Source organism: Salvelinus sp. IW2-2015, unplaced genomic scaffold, assembly GCF_002910315.2.
Source record: "Salvelinus sp. IW2-2015 unplaced genomic scaffold, ASM291031v2 Un_scaffold3336, whole genome shotgun sequence".
Classification (NCBI taxonomy): domain Eukaryota; kingdom Metazoa; phylum Chordata; class Actinopteri; order Salmoniformes; family Salmonidae; genus Salvelinus; species Salvelinus sp. IW2-2015.
This window is the reverse complement of record NW_019944620.1, coordinates 21,878-39,186: the sequence shown is the minus strand read 5'-3', so window position 1 is coordinate 39,186 and position 17,309 is coordinate 21,878. Positions and strand designations below refer to the sequence as shown.

General features: G+C 41.5%; 1 protein-coding gene across 1 annotated transcript in view; it reads left to right on the top strand.

Moving 5' to 3' along the window:
- The window catches only part of LOC112075679 (uncharacterized), a 23,948-nt gene extending 14,432 nt beyond the window's left edge, over window positions 1-9,516 (top strand). Inside the window, exons 5-8 of the mRNA XM_070441012.1 lie at window positions 1,615-1,675; window positions 1,777-2,749; window positions 8,941-9,220; window positions 9,385-9,516. Of these exons, the coding sequence (XP_070297113.1) occupies window positions 1,615-1,675; window positions 1,777-2,749; window positions 8,941-9,220; window positions 9,385-9,516 (1,446 nt within the window). The remainder of the gene's footprint in view (window positions 1-1,614; window positions 1,676-1,776; window positions 2,750-8,940; window positions 9,221-9,384) is intronic.
- Window positions 9,517-17,309: the final 7,793 nt, after the last annotated feature.

Sequence of the window (17,309 nt, the reverse complement as noted above, 5' to 3'; positions counted from 1 at the left end):
AACTCAGCGTGGCTGGAATGCAAAAGTCTGGCCAGTTGAAGTGGGATGCAGAGGATTCGTGGCTTCTTCCACCATCAGGTTGCTGAAAGAACTTGGAATCCATGGACAGGCTCTGCGGCAGACCGTCAGAGCAGTTTCTCAAGCAGCTGAAAGAGGCAGCCAGTGGATCTGGATCAAACGGAAGGACCCTTGCTGGGCTATAATTTCATGACCCCCCCACCCCCACCTGAGAACCCAATTCAGATCCCTCCAACTTGAGGAGGGCATATGAGGTATGCGGTCAGCTGTAGGGCTGGCTCAGGGAAGAGGACGCCTCTGCCTTGCATAGTCCCGTGGGAAATCTTAATTGGGCATGGGACACAAGCTAAGGCTTGATCACCCTTTAGCTGGCCACCTTTGATGAGGGTGTTTAGTAATTAAAGGCCGAAACACCCACTGATTCGAAGGCACACTACTGAGGATGTGTCCCAAAATTGACATCTTAACCCAGTCTAAGAAATAAACCTCCCATGCCACTCTGTCAACATCACGGCAAATCTCATGTGAGTGCATACCATCTATTGGCACAATGGACAGTTTTTAACATCTCGTCCCGTGTTTTATGATTCTCAGTGCCATGAAAGTCATTTTCTATTTTACAGTATGCACACCGCTCGTTCTAAACATAATTTTTTTAGTGCTACTTTTACCCAGTCAAATATTCAGGTCTACATTTCCACTTCAAGGCTGGACAGCAACATAAAACATAGCTTTTGAATATAAGGTCTAGTTTAATTAACTGTTATTTTGTATTGAACACTGAATGATACATCAAAAGGCTGCAAAGCCAAAGTCTCCATTCCACATTTTAAAATAAGTATCCTTCCATGTTACCTGTTTCCTAATGAAACCAGATAGGTTACAACCTAGGTCTCCTGCACACCACGATACTGTGTAGACCTCTGAGCTAAATCCTAGAACCACTGGCAACATCAGATTTCTTAAACCTGCTTTGGGCATTTTTCCATGTAAAAGCCATAAACATCTATATCAAACCTACGTTCTATTAATTACGTAAAGGGCAGGTGCTCAGAGGATACGTTCCAAATGGCACCCTATTCCCTACATGGTTCACTATGGGCCCTGGTCAAAAGTAGTGCACTATATAGACAATAGGGTGCCATTTGGGATGCATCCATTATCATTGGCTTTAGTAATTCCAGTGACATACACTTTTACCTATAATCTCGCAAATTTCTGTTTTGGACGAGACTGCCTTTATGACCAAAGTTATTCTATTTACACTTTGTCGTCAATGTTGACACTAGAGTAAATGTTTCTGTCTCATATCGATGCGAAACCGGACATTTTCTAAACGAGAAGTTATTTTTCAGGGGCAGTCGCTCTTTAATAAAAGGAAGCATAGAAATAGCAGAAATAGCACAGATATACCGCTTCTCAGACTTGCTTTCAATGAGAATGACACATCTATAACTCACATTTCTTGGTATTGTCTCCCAAAAAGCTACATACCCAACTGTGTAGCATATTGTTTTTCATAGCTAAAAGAAAGGGGAAGTCTGTCAGACACACTTGAGAGCTTAGAAACTTGCTACGCGAGGCTACATTTTCTAAATCATGGACAAACTGTCTGTCTTTTTGTTTGTTCTTTCCTTTTGCACCATTGTCAACGCAGGTAATATGGACTATTTACTTTCTCTTACCTCAATTAATGATTGTTTTATGTTATAAAATATAAAATGTTCATAACTCATTATAATATAACTCCTCTCCCAGGTTCAGGATCACATTCTCTGTGGGCACTTGCAACATATATAAGRGGAGAGACGCCTTTCCCTGAGTTTACGGTTGTGGTGATGTTGGATGATGTTCAAGTGGCTTACTATGACTCCAACATGAAACACTTCATCTACAGGGGTCATAACACCTCAGACAAAATACATGATGACGAAGCTAAGAACGGAGGTTTTGTATTTGGAGTTATGTACCACCACATGAAAGAGAGATACTTTCACCTAAAGCACCACTTGAATCTCACGGAAGGTGTTCAAGTTCAGCAAAGAATGGCTGGCTGTGAGATGTTGGACAATGGTGAACCAGCCCTGATCGTGACAAAGAATATTGTCAATGCAGTTTTTGTAGATCATGCAATATATTACAACATGACACATTTTACATATGATGCTGGTAAACTACTTCAAGGATGGGGTGGGATGAGGCAAGCACAGGAAAAATTTCTTTATGAGAATGTTTTACTTCCCCTTTGCATCAGAACACTGAAGACAATCCTGAAGAGAGAGAAGAACGTTGTGATGCGTAAAGTTCCTCCCAGACTCAGGTTGATAAATAAAGAGCTTTCTGGAGGGCTCCAGGTGAGCTGCCTGGCGTTTGGTTTCTACCCCCGCCACATCAACCTGACCCTGCTGAYAGACGGCCAGCCAGTGACAGAACAGGAGCTGACAGGGGGGGAGGTGCTGCCTAGTGGAGATGGGACCTACCAACTGAGGAAGAGTCTGGAGGTCAGTACTGAGGAGCTAAAGAAGAGACACAACTACACCTGTACTGCCTCTCACCTCAGTCTGGACAACAAGCTGGATGTCAGTTGGGAGTCTGGGGCAGAGAGAGTTCACCTATCCACCCTCTCAGTTCTACTGGTGATGCTGCTGATTGTTATTCTATTGGGRATTTTCATTTGTGTCAAAAGGAGGAGGAGTAACGACTGGGGCCTCCCGGGCCTGAAAGCTTGCCGGCAACGTTGATGCAAACGTATCAGAGGGAGAATAAACCTTTCTGTGAGGCTTCTGAGACCTAAACAGTTTTGGTGCACTGATGCAACTTTGGTCATAATCAGGCTCAATTCCACAGATGAAAATATGATGCAGAGGCAACTATCAGAGTGAAGACACAAAATGGTACGAATGATTCTGTTATTGTCAGTCAATCTCTGCTTCTCTCAACAACAGACTGTAAGGAGTCAGTTTTTGGGGAGACCGTTGACAATAAGCAAAATATCTGGGCGCATTATAAGTGGGCAGATTCTGTTAATTTTCTAATCATGACTATTCATTAATTTCAGAATGTACTCTATATCTGTGCTGTATTAGCTGATATCCAGTATCTTAACCAGAAGGAGAATCATGTGGTCATGTGTGTGAGGTTTGTTTATTATTGGAAAGACTTTACAGTGTCTCTGTTTTGTATTGTATGTAGTGTATGTTCATCATTACTGCACAATAATACATTTATTACAGACAATAAAATGTAGCCTAATCGATTAATGGATTGATTCATGCCTACATTTCCACTTCAAGTTTGGACCACAACATAGATTATTTTTTTTWATTATAAGATCTAGTTTAACTATTATTTTATGATGACCACTGAATGGTATAACAAAAGGCTGCAAAGCCAATGTCTCCATTCCACATTTTGAAATAAGTATCCTTCCATGTTACCTTCTTCCTAATGAGACCAGCTAGGTTAGAACCTTGGTCTCCTGCACACCACGATACTGTGTTAGTCCTCTGAGCTAAATCCTACAACCCCTGACAGCATTCCTAAACTTGCTGTCTTGCTGCAATTTTAGATATAAAATTAACATCTGCAAGTCTGTGATCCAAATGGCACCCTAAACCCTATATAGTGCATTATGGGCCCTGGTTAAAAGTAGTGCATTATGTAGGGAATAGGGTGCCATTTGGGGCGTAGCCATATTTACTGGCTTTAGTCAATTAAGTTTCCCCGGTCTGCAGACTCCAATGTTTTACCATAAAAAATCCTAAAGGTAGAAAAAAAGCTTAATTGTATTTGTCTTGAAGACTGATGCCTCATAAAGAGTAAATGCCATTTGTCAATCTGAAATAAGTCAGAGTTAGTGCTTCTACCCTTTTCCAAATCAAGTATTGTTCATTGTGAAACTTGCCTGGTTGTCGTTCATACTTCCTGAAATTGCACTGAGGCACAAAATAACCAAAGATATCCATATCTGACACACACAGGCACACAGTCAAACACACAAGCAGGGACGGACAGACTTGGAGGTCGGGGGGCCCTCGGAAAGCATGTGATCGCAAAAAGTGTATGAAATTAGCGTTAAAATTGCAAAATGTTCTTTTAGCCTCATGACAAAATGTGTAGAATATAATTATAAAACTGCAAACTTTTCTTTCTGCACCATGGCAAAATGTGTTGAAATTTAGGAAGTTAGCTGATTCCTCACCCCCTGTATATCCTGACAATTATTTGGATCTCAATCCTGATACAATTCGGCTCCACATGTGACCTCAGTCTGGAATCTCAAATCAGATTTGAATGTTAAGGATGTTAAGGAACAGTGACAGGAAATGAGCATTGCATCTGTGTGCTACTACAGAGGCTACATCATAAACATGCAATTCTGACATGGGTCACATGTAAAACAGAGTGTGGACAGTCAGAAAAAATATTGGATATGAGGGAAAAACAGAACTGGGTTCTTCAGGTGGTTGTGTAAACATAGCCATGGAGAGTTCAATAAATCAGATTTTGTATATAAATAAAGGCTTGCTAAAGTGCTACAATTCAGCATTTTGACATCAACCATGTGCCACTTATAGGATGTTTTCAACCCACTTATTCCCAAAATGTCTCCCAATTTTTACCATCATTGTAAAGACTGAAGTTATTTTATTGCTTTGACAAAGTCAAATAGATACTAGAGAACATCTAATGTGATGGACCATATGACTGGACAGATACTATATAACATCTAATGTGATGGACCATATGACTGGACAGATACTATATAACATCTAATGTGATGGACCATATGACTGGACAGATACTAAACAATCTAATGTGATGGACCATATGACTGGGATAGATACTATATAACATCTAATGTGATGGACCATAATGACTGGACAGATACTATATAAACCATCTAATGTGATGGACCATATGACTGGACAGATACTATAATAACATCTAATGTGATGGACCATATGACTGGACAAGATACTAGAGAACATCTAATGTGATGGACCATATGACTGGATAGATACTATATAACATCTAATGTGATGGACCATATGACTCGACAGATACTATATAACATCTAATGTGATGGACCATATGAACTGGACAGATACTAGATAACATCTAATGTGATGGACCATATGACTGGACAGATACTATATAACATCTAATGTTGATGGACCATATGACTGGACAGATACTATAATAACATCTAATGTGATGGACGCATATGACTGGACAGATACTAGAGAACATCTAATGTGATGGACCATATGACTGGATAAATACTATATAACATCTAATGTGATGGACCATAATGACTCGAACAGATACTATATAACATCTAATGTGATGGACCATATGACTGGACAGATACTATATAACATCTAATGTGATGGACGGCATATGACTGGATAAATACTATATAACATCTAATGTGATGGACCATATGACTCGAACAGATACTATATAAACATCTAATGTGATGGACCATATGACTGGACAGATACTATATAACATCTAATGTGATGGACCATAATGACTGGACAGATACTAGAGAACATCTAATGTGATGGACCATATGACTGGATAGATACTATATTTACATTTACATTTAAGTCATATTATAGCAGACGCTCTTATCCAGAGCGACTTACAAATTGGTGCATTCACCTTATGATATCCAGTGGAACAACCACTTTACAATAGTGCATCTAACTCTTTTAAGGGGGGGGGGGGGGGGGGGGGTTAGTAGGATTACTTTATCCTATCCTAGGTATTCCTTAAAGAGGTGGGGTTTCAGGTGTCTCCGGAAGGTGGTGATTGACTCCGCTGACCTGGCGTCGTGAGGGAGTTTGTTCCACCATTGGGGTGCCAGAGCAGCGAACAGTTTTGACTGGGCTGAGGGGAACTGTACTTCCTCAGAGGTAGGGAGGCGAGCAGGCCAGAGGTGTATGAACGCAGTGCCCTTGTTTGGGTGTAGGGCCTGATCAGAGCCTGAAGGTACGGAGGTGCCGTTCCCCTCACAGCTCCGTAGGCAAGCACCATGGTCTTGTAGCGGATGCGAGCTTAACTAATCTAATGTGATGGACCATATGACTCGACAGATACTGTCACGTTCCTGACCTGTTTTTCCTTTGTCTTGTATTTATTTAGTTGGTCAGGGGCGTGAGTTGGGTGGGTTTGTCTATGTGTGATTTTCTATGTTGGGATTTTGTGTTCGGCCTGGTATGATTCTCAATCAGAGGCAGCTGTCAATCGTTGTCCTGATTGAGAATCATACTAAGGCAGCCGGGGTTTCACGTGTGTTTTGTGGGTGTTTGTTTCCGTGTTTGTGTTTTTTTCACCACATGGTACTGTATCGGTTTTCTGCTCTTCGTTTATTTGTTTTTGTATTTTCAGTGTTCAGTTTCATTTTTATTAAATCATCATGAGCACTAACCACTTCGCGTATTGGTCCGATCCTTCTCGCCTTTCCTCGTCCGAGGAGGAGGAATATGACTACCGTTACAGATACTATATAACATCTAATGTGATGGACCATATGACTGGATAGATACTATATAACAATCTAATGTGATGGACCATATGACTGGACAGATACAATATAACATCTAATGTGATGGACCATATGACTGGACAGATACTAAGAGAACATCTAATGTGATGGACCATATGACTGGCAGATACTAATAAACATCTAATGTGATGGACCATATGACTGATGCATGTTTAGATTTTTGCCCTAGCACTACACAGCTTATTCAAACAGTCATAGCTTGATGATGAGTTGGTTATTTGATTCAGCCGTGTAGTGTTGGGATAAAAACCAAAACGTACACCCAGGGGCGGCCCCAGGACAGAGTGAAACTCTGTATTAGTGGGCCGATTTACCTTTCTGTAGCGCATGTGAAAATATACCTTTATTACAGACAATAAAATGTAGACTAATCGATTAATGCATGTATTCATGTTAACTATGTAATTAATTAATGTTAATTATATACTGTAACTTCTCTCAGGAACTTGTTTATCACTGTGGAAGGGAGAGAAATTGGACACTATTTCACTCCAGTTAATACTGGCATGAGTATTAAACGAATGTGAATGTTGTATGCATTTTAAACAATTAAACAGTTTTATTATAGAACGTCTTTAGTAGAGAATTAACCTGTTAAATTGTAGTCAGTGCCATGAAAAGTAATTTTATATTTTATGTACCAGGCTTTCCCTCACCTTCGGTATGAAAGCCTGTGGAAGAGGCTAAAATAACTTGTGTTCTTGTATCCAAGCCGTTTTCCACTCCCAACAATTGGAATAGACACATTCAAACAGAACTGTAGTTTTGAAACCCGAAAGCCAATAATATTAACTTTTGCTCACTTGGGGGTAGTGTCATTTTAACCAAATTACTGTGCATTCGGAAAGTATTCAGACCCGTTGACTTTTTCCATATTTTGTTACAGCCCTATTCTAAAATTGATTCAATAGTTTTTTTACGTTATCGATCTACACACAATACCCCATAAGGACAAAGCTAAAACAGGTCTTTAGAAATGTATAACAAATAAAAAATGGATATACTGCATTTACATAATTATTCATACCCTTGACTGAGTACTTTGTTGAAGCACTTTTGGTAGCGATTACAGCCTTGAGTGTTCTTGGGTATGACGCTACAAGCTTGGCACACCTGTATTTGGGGAGTTTCTCCCATTCTTCTCTGCAGATCTTCTCAAGCTCTGTCAGGTTGGATGGGGAGCGTCGCTGCACAGCTATTTTCAGGTCTCTCCAGAGATGTTCGATCTGGCTCAAGTCTGGGCTCTGACTGGGCCACTCAAGGACATTCAGAGACTTGTCCTGAAGCCACTCCTGCGTTGTCTTGGCAGTGTGCTTAGGGTCGTTGTCCTGTTGGAAGGTGAACCATTGGCCCAGTCTGAGGTCCTGAGCGCTCTGGAGCAGGCTTTTATCAAGAACTTCTATGTACTTTGCTCTGTTCATCTTTCCTTTGATCTCCCAGTCACTGCCACTGAAAAACATCCCCACAGCATGATGCTGCCACCACCATGCTTCACCGTAGGGATGGTGCCAGGTTTCCTCCAGACATGATGCTTGGCATTCAGGCCAAAGAGTTCAATCTTGATTTCACCAGACCAGAGAATCTTGTTTGTCATGGTCTGAGAGTCTTTAGGTGCCTTTGGAAAACTCCAAGCGGGCTYTCATGTGCCTTTTACTGAGGAGTGGCTTCTGGCCATCTACCATAAAGGCCTGATTGGTGGAGTGCTGCAGAGATGGTTGTCTTTCTGGAAGGTTCTCCCATCTCCACAAAGGAACTCTGGATCTCTATCACAGTGACCACTGGGTTCTTGGTCATCTCCCTGACCAGGGCCCTTCTCCCCCGATTGCTCAGCTTGGCCGGGTGGCCAGCTCTGGGAAGAGTCTTGGTGGTTCCAAACTTCTTTCATTTAAGAATGATGGAGGCCGCTCTGTTCTTGGGGACTTTCAATGCTGGATAATTATTTTGGTACTCTTACCCAGGTCTGTGCCTCAACACAATCCTGTCTCGGAGCTCTACGGACAATTCCTTCTATTTCATGGCTTGGTTTTTGCTCTGACATGCACTGTCAACTGTTGGACTTTATATAGACAGATGTGTGCCTTTCCAAATCATGTCCAATCAATTGAATTTACCACCAATCAAGTTGTAGAAACATCTCAAGGATGATCAATGGAAACAGGATGCACCTGAGCTCGAGTTTCTTGGTGAAATGTCAATTTGATTATGAGAACATTTCGCCAAGAAAACCAGTAAGTCTGCAGAATATGCACAAAACATTACCATTACATTTACAGTAAATTACATATTGTAATGCATGTAAATGTTACAGTATGATCTATTGACAGTATACTCTGTTCTACCCTCAGAATTGACAGAGGATCCCATGGTGGTGGCCATGTGCTGACCAAGCAGCAGGAGTGGGGAGTGGTGGAAATGGCGAGGGCCAGGAATGATGACATACGGCTGTCTGAAATAAAGCAGGCCATTGAGGAGAACGATGACACCTTGGCCAATGTAGCATCCATCAGCCTACCAACAATCACCTGCCTTTTGAAGAGGCACCAGGTATCTATGAAACATATTTACCTGGTGCCTTTTAAGAGAAACAACGACCGGGTGAAACAACTGCAGGCTGAGTATGTTCAGGTACAGCACTATATACTGTATTACTGTTACTATTTGATGTACATGCTACTTCACAATATCATATTGGAACTATACTGTAAAAATAACAAACCAAATAATGTTTTAGAGGGTGATGGTGCTTGATGCTGCTGTGAACCATCACAAGTATATCTTTGTTGATGAAGCGGGCTTCAACCTGGCCTAAACTCAGCGCCGTAGGCGGAACCTCATCGGCCATCAGGCGACCGTCCAAGTGCCTGGACAACGTGTGGGAAACATCTCCATGTGCGCAGCAATCTCTGAAGATGGTGTGGTAGGACGTCGGCCATTACTAGGATCCTACAACGCTGCACACCTCATTGAGTTTCTCAATGAATTTGAGCAGGCCTGTCAAGGTGAAGGGGTCACCTATGTCATTCTGTGGGACAATGTCAGGTTACACCATGCAGAGGTGGTTCAGGCATGGTTTCGGGCCCATCGCCGATTCGTGACCCTATACCTGCCCCCATACTCTCCTTTCCTCAACCATACTAAGGAATGTATTCAGCATGGAGGTGGAAGGTGTACGATCACCATCCGCATGAGTGTGCCACCCTCCTTCTGGCCATGGACGAGGCATGCGATGACATCAATGCAGAACATTGTCAAGCTTGGATTCGCCATGCCGAAAGGTTTTTCCCACGGTGCATGAARAAGGAGCACATTCACTGTGATGTGGATGAGAATGTATGAACCAATTAGCCAGACAGGCTTGATGCAAATTAATGCCTGCTAAATGTTGTTTGATTTTCATTCTCATTTAATTTGTTTAATTACATTTCTTACATTTGATTACAGACAGTACACCTCTGTTGCAATTATATCGGAACAATTAAAGAAATCTAAATTTGCATGAATGAATGTACAGGATGTCTTCATTGATCACACCTCTGATTACACATTAGATAGATATGGGTATTATAGATTTTCTGTCAATTTTGTTGGGTAATGTAAGTGCATTGCCTAATGTGAAATCTGTTAAATCTACTGTTCTGTATTTTCAGTACTGTAATCTAATGTTCTGTTGTTAAAACACTGTAATCTACTGTTCTGTATTTACAGTACTGTAATCTACTGTTCTGTATTTACAGTACTGTAATCTACTGTTCTGTATTTACAGTACTGTAATCTACTGTTCTGTATTTACAGTACTGTAATCTACTGTTCTGTATTACAGTACTGTAGCATTACTTTCAGCACTTCTAAGGGCGATTTGAAACACGTGTCGTGGTAATTTCCTGTATTACTAAATGATGAGAGTTTACAAACCACACACAAGTCATAAAACATTTTCAGACCTTAAGGGCAGTTTTACTTCAAATGTTGTACCCAGACGGAGATAATCCAATAAGCGTTTTATAGTTCCATCGTTAGGGTAAGATAACGCAACCTAATCAGACACACTCTGATCAGTTTCTAGAGCTCAACCTACCCCGGTCACACAGAACGCTCCTACAAATATTACCTAGTGATCCCATAACAAAATACTCACACAGAGTAACCCAGGGCATACCTGGCTAGCACATTTAAAAWAATTGGAATTCACCACTTCTGAGGGTCACTTAGACAGTCACACAGACACTTTCAGAACGAGGTCCTTATTCCAATAGGGCTTCACCAAGTACCATGTTTCACACAGAACACACAGTCACCCTGGCCCCTCACCCCCACAGACCGCACCAATCCCCACTGTGATCAATTCAGTGTCGGGACGGCTCTAGTCGCCCGCAACCGACCAATAGCAGAGTATTCTTTGAGTCCGCAAACTTTCAGATTACTCTCCTCTGACTCGGCCCTGTTTACGCCTCCAAGGTACCCTCTCTTTCAAAGGAATACACTCAGAGCCCACGTAACAGAGGCTTTTCTAAAAACTCGACTTCAAGTGTGTGTGGTTCGCTCACCTCTTTCTTTAAAAAAAAAACTCCCCCCAATGGGAAAAGGAGGGTATGACTGGAGTACAGACATTGTGGAGCCCTTCACATGGTTTCACAGATACATTCACATATGAAAGACAATGTTCAAACCTGACTTCTCCCTTTTTGATATTCTGCATATTACCAGATATGTAAAAGACAAGCCTGACCTCTCCCCTCTCTGGGCCCCAATGGACTTTTCCCTAGAGAAGAAAGGAAAATGCAACTGCCAACAGTATAGTCCAAAAGAAGACATTCTAATGACAAGTATAAAGTAAATAAAACATCTTATTTATCTATGTTACCTAACTAATTCTGATTCAGCTACGACACACGTACTGTATTTTACATGGTTTGCTATTGGATTAACTGGTAGTTAAAACAGCTACATTGAAAATATCACTATGTTGTGTTTTGGTGATTAACCCAATGTTCTCATTACATTGCACACTAAACATATATTTTGAATAAATGGTTGTGTGGTGAGAGATGTTTACAATCCACAGGAATGCACAATGAATGAAAGACTGGCGGTGTTACATGTGTGACCAGTTTGTAGTTTTGCACTAAGAGTTGTGAAAATGTACCACATATAAGTGAAAATAGTACCAAAGCGATAAAAAGAAAAGCTGTAATGACACAAGTCTTCTTAATTATCTGGCATTTCTAACCAGATCCTGCCTCAGCAGTTCTGTCCTTCTGAGTGTAATGAAACAGTGGATCTCCTATTCTACCAGCCACTGCCCAGACGACACCATTGATTAACACTGTTGCAGAAGGCTACAGTGACCGGTTTATGGAAGGAAATTCCAAACATGGTAGTCTGTAGGACACGTCACCTGGTGATGAAGTGATTCCTTTTTTCCTCTCATGTTTGTTGTATTCACATGTTTTGAAATACGTTTGCTGTGCCAACTTATTGACGAGTGCTGTGTGTTTAATAATTGAAGTGTGCTAGCAATAACGCATGTCCTAATTTCTCACTAGTGCACTGGAAATGAAGAAGATAAATGTTGATTGACGGATTTTACACAAGAGGCATCTTCATGCCCAACCTGTGCAGTGTGATAAATGTAAATTATTTGGCCATGTGTCAAGTGTATGTAGACGGCAGGAGTATTGTATGCCAGCTGAGCCTAAATGCTGCAATTGTGGTGGTGAACATGTGCCTGAAGTGTCCTGATAGGATGAAGGAGACGGAGGTGGCAAGAATGAGGGCTGTCCAGCATGTCTCCTATCCTGAGGTGGTGAGAATGAGGGCTGTCCAGCATGTCTCCTATCCTGAGGTGGTGAGAATAAGGGCTGTCCAGCATGTCTCCCGTATCCCTTGAAGGTGGTGAGAATAAGGGCTGTCCAGCATGTCTCCTGTCCTGAGGTGGTGAGAATGAGGGCTGTCCACCATGCTCCTGTCCTGAGGTGGTGAGGAGTGGAAGAAAGGAGAGTTGATGAAGTAATGGTAGTAGGAGTAGAGACACCAGAGAATATTCCTTGTCAGCAGAGGGATCCTGACATGTGCATGTAAAGAAGGTGGACATGGTAGTGTTTATTAATCACTCCTCTTTCAACCCAGCTGCCAAACTAAACCTAATTCAGATGACCATCCGACCCATGCTAGATTACGGAGACATCATTTATAGATCGGCAAGTAAAGGCGCTCTCGAGCGGCTAGATGTTCTTTACCACTCAGCCATCAGATTTGCCACCAATGCTCCTTACAGGACTCATCACTGCACTCTATACTCCCTGTAACTGGTCATCTCTGTTACCCCGTGCCGCAAGACCCACTGGTTGATGCTTATTAATAAAACCCTCTTAGGCCTCACTCCCCCCTATCTGAGATATCTACTGCAGCCCTCATCCTCCACATACAACACCCGTTCTGCCAGTCACATTCTGTTTAAGGTCCCGAAAGTACACACATCCCCGGGTCGCTCGTCTTTTCAGTTCGCTGCAGCTAGCGACTGGAACGAGCTGCAACAAACACTCAAACTGGACAGTTTTATCTCAATCTCTTCATTCAAAGACTCAATCATGGACACTCTTACTGACAGTTGTGGCTGCATTGTGTGATGTATTGTTGTCTCTACCTTCTTGCCCTTTGTGCTGTTGACTGTGCCCAATAATGTTTGTACCATGTTTTGTGCCGCTATCATGTTGTGTTGCTACCATGCTGTGTTGTCATGTGTTGCTGCCTTGCTATGTTGTTGTCTTAGGTCTCTCTTTATGTAGTGTTGTGTTGACTCTCTTGTCGTGATGTGTGTTTTGTCCTATATTTATATATATATATTTTTTAATCCCAGCCCCCCTCCCTGCAGGAGGCCTTTTGCCTTTTGGTAGGATTTCATTGTTGATAAGAATTTGTTCTTAACTGACTTGCCGAGAAAAATATAGGTTAAATAAAACAAATAAATAAAAGTATTGAAAACTGGAACAAAAACTTGAACAAATGTAATCTGAGAGGTGACGACGGATGTTCAGGTTGAATACCTGAACACAATTCCTGGTGTGGTTGGTGCCCGGCATCTGACCCAATGGGTGAATGGAGAAAAAGAGAAAAGTCTATCGGTACTGTTGTTTTTTGATAAAGAGCAAATACCTATGCATGTGAAGCTTGGTTATGTAAGATAGAGCTTTCGTCCCCAAACCACTGCAGTGTAAGAATTGTAAAGGATTTGGTCGTGTTTCCAGTGTGTGTAGACGAACAGAGTATACATAAGAACAGTGTGTAGAAGGATGACGGTGTTGCTATTGTGGTAGGAGTTATGATCCTGAGTTCCTGGAGTGCCCTGTAAGGGTGAAGGAGATTGAGGTGGCAAAAGTTAGCAGGCAATCGAATATCCTTTGTGGAGACGATCAAATCAAATCAAACTTTATTTGTCACATGCGCCGAATACAACAGGTGTAGAACTTACGGTGAAATGCTTACTTACCTTAACAAACAATGCATTTCAATAAAGAGTAAAGAAAATTTTCTCAAAATGAACTAATGTAAAAAATAATAAAAAGTAGCACAATAAAATAACAAAAACAAGGCTATATACAGGTGGTAACGGTACAGAGTCAATGTGCAGGGTACAGGTTAGTCGAGGTAATTTGTACATCTAGATAGGGGTGGCTTAATTGTTCAGCAGTCTTATTGTTTGGGGGTTGAAGCTGTTAAGGAGCCTTTTGGTCCTTGACTTGGCGCTCTGGTACCGCTTGTCGTGCGGTAGCAGAGAGAACAATCTTGACAATTTTTTGGGCCTTCCTCTGACACCGCCTGGTATATACAGTTGAAGTRGGACATTTACATATATCTTAGCCAAATATATTTAAACTCAGTTTATCACAATTCCTGACATTTAATCCTAGTAAACATTCCCTGTTTTAGGTCAGTTAGGATCACCACTTTATTTTAAGAATGTGAAATGTCAGAATAATAGTAGAGAGAATAATTTATTTCAGCTTTTATTTATTTCGTCACATTCCCAGTGGGTCAGAAGTTTACATACACTCAATTAGTATTTGGTAGCATTGCCTTTAAATTGTTTAATTTGGGTCAAGCATTTCGGGTAGTCTTCCACAAGCTTCCCACAATTAGTTGGGTGAATTTTGGTCAATTCCACCTGACAGAGCAGGTGTAACTGAGTCAGGTTTATAGGCCTCCTTTCCTGCTTTTTCAGTTCTGCCTACAAATGTTCTATAGGATTAAGGTCAGGGCTTTGTGATGGCCACTCCAATGCCTTGACTTTGTTGTCCTTAAGCCATTTTGCCACAACTTTGGAAGTTTGCTTGGGGTCATTGTCCATTTGGAAGACCCATTTGGGACCACGCTTTAACTTCCGGACTGATGTCTTGAGATGTTGCTTCAATATATCCACATAATTTTCCTACCTCATGATGCCATCTATTTTGTGAGTGCACCAGTCCCTCCTGCAGCAAAGCACCCCCACAACATGATGCTGCCACCCCCTGTGCTTCACGGTTGGGATGGTGTTCTTCGGCTTGCAAGCCTCCCCCTATTTCCTCCAAACATAACGATGGTCATTATGGCTAAGCAGTTCTATTTTTGCTTCATCAGACCAGAGGACATTTCTCCAAAAAGTACGATCTTTGTCCCCACGTGCAGTTGCAAACCGTAGTCTGGCTTTTTATTGTCGGTTTTGGAGCAGTGACTCCAAAAATGTCAGGAATTGTGAAAAACTGAGTTTAAATGTAATTGGCTAAGGTGTATGTAAACTTCTGACTTCAACTGAAGATATTTTTGTACCTGTTTCCTCCAGCATGTTCACAAGGTCCTTTGCTGTTGTTCTGGGATTGATTTTCACTTTTCACACCAAAGTACGTTCATCTCTAGGAGACAGAACACGTCTCCTTCCTMAGCGGTATGACGGCTGCGTGGTCCCATGTTGTTTATAKTTGCGTACTGTTGCTTATAGAGATGAACGTGGTACCTTGAGGCGTTTGGAAATTGCTCCCAAGGATGAACCAGACTTGTGGAGGTCTACAATTTTTTTTCTGAGGTCTTGGCTGATTTCTTTTGATTTTCCCATGATGTCAAGCAAAGAACCGAGGGCCCTGTAAGTGGAGCCGGGTGAGCGTATTCACAAGTTCCTTGGTGTCGCACATCACACACACCACACACACAACACACACACCACACACAACACACACACACACCACACACACACACAGATATACCTGCACATTGTAAAGATGGTATTGGCACTGACCCTGTATATAGCTTACTTACTTGTGATTTTTTAATCTACTTTACTTTATAGTACTACTGATATCGATTAATGCATTGTTGGGAAAGAGTTCGCCAAGAAAGGCATTTCACTGTACTTGTTCACGTGACACTATAACTTGAAACTTGAAACACAACACACAGTCACACCAGCCAGCTGAATCTCAACAAGCCTTTTTCTAGACACACTGCGCGATCCCATTTTATACGAAGGCCAAAGAGTGACATCTCACGACACACAGAGACACCATCGTTTTAGGGCTTAACCTTCCTCCTATCTTCCCCCATATCTCACACTCAGGTGTGAACATTGCCCTAAACACAAAGACAGAATCAAACCATGTCAAACGGCTGGGGGAAGGAGGAGAGATCTGAACGTTTGAAATCCCTGTGGTTTTCCGAGCAAGGAGGAATGAGGAATAAGTTTAGCTAATTAGCGTGTCGGTTCAGCCGCCCAGGGAAATGACTCCACTTGAACCCATCACTAGTCTTCTGCTAGCAGTCAGAGAATAGTTTCCCTGGCATTGAAAATTGTTTTTATTAGCTTTGTCTTGGCTCTGCTTACGTTTGCAAAATTCTGGTAAATTTCCCAAAATTCCCAGGTTTTCCAGAAATCCTGGTTGAAAGATTTCCGGAATCAGGAGGGAATAAGAAGGAATCCTCAAACACTCTTTCTGGTAAACATGGGAATTCTGGGAAAGTTAGTGGAATTTTGCAACATTAAATCTGTTAGAATGTCTGTTTTTCTACACAAGAGAATAAGTACACTACTTAGTTGTTGAAAAGTCTATTGTAAAAGTCTAGGGTTGGAAAGTTATAGGAACAACATAAGCCACACCTACAATATACTGTATTTGGTTTTACTTTTATAGAACAGCTGCTGTTTTTTATAATGTGTATGGTAAATATAATTTATACATCATTTATTGTCACCCTGCCATTTTAAACAAAAGATGGCTACTGTAATATCATCCAAAAGCACAAAAACCTAAACTAACTGGTTCAAAGTCCCATTTCAAAGCACAATACTAATGGTGGTTAATATTTGACCAGCTGTATGGAACTGATCTTTTCCACAGATCTATTCAAGTCCAGAGTGGCCCCAAAACTTTCCCTTCCTTTTTCTGTTTCGTTGATTTAAAGGCAACAGTCAGTCATTTTCTTGGCAAAGTGCTTCACATCTTACTTAGCCTCTTATAGAAGTTTGTTTGGATTGTAAATTGTGTTCAGAAGGTGGCATTAAAATTCACATTCTGCACAACATTCCCTGAGAAGGAGACAGGGAGGGAAGAGTGAGTGTGTGTGTGTGTATGAGGAGAGCTGGACAGGCCGTAGGAAAACAGAGAGAAGGGCAGACTTAGCAGGCTAATGCACACACACTTTGAGAGAGACAGGGAGGGAGGAGTGAGTGTGTGTGTGTAATGAAGGA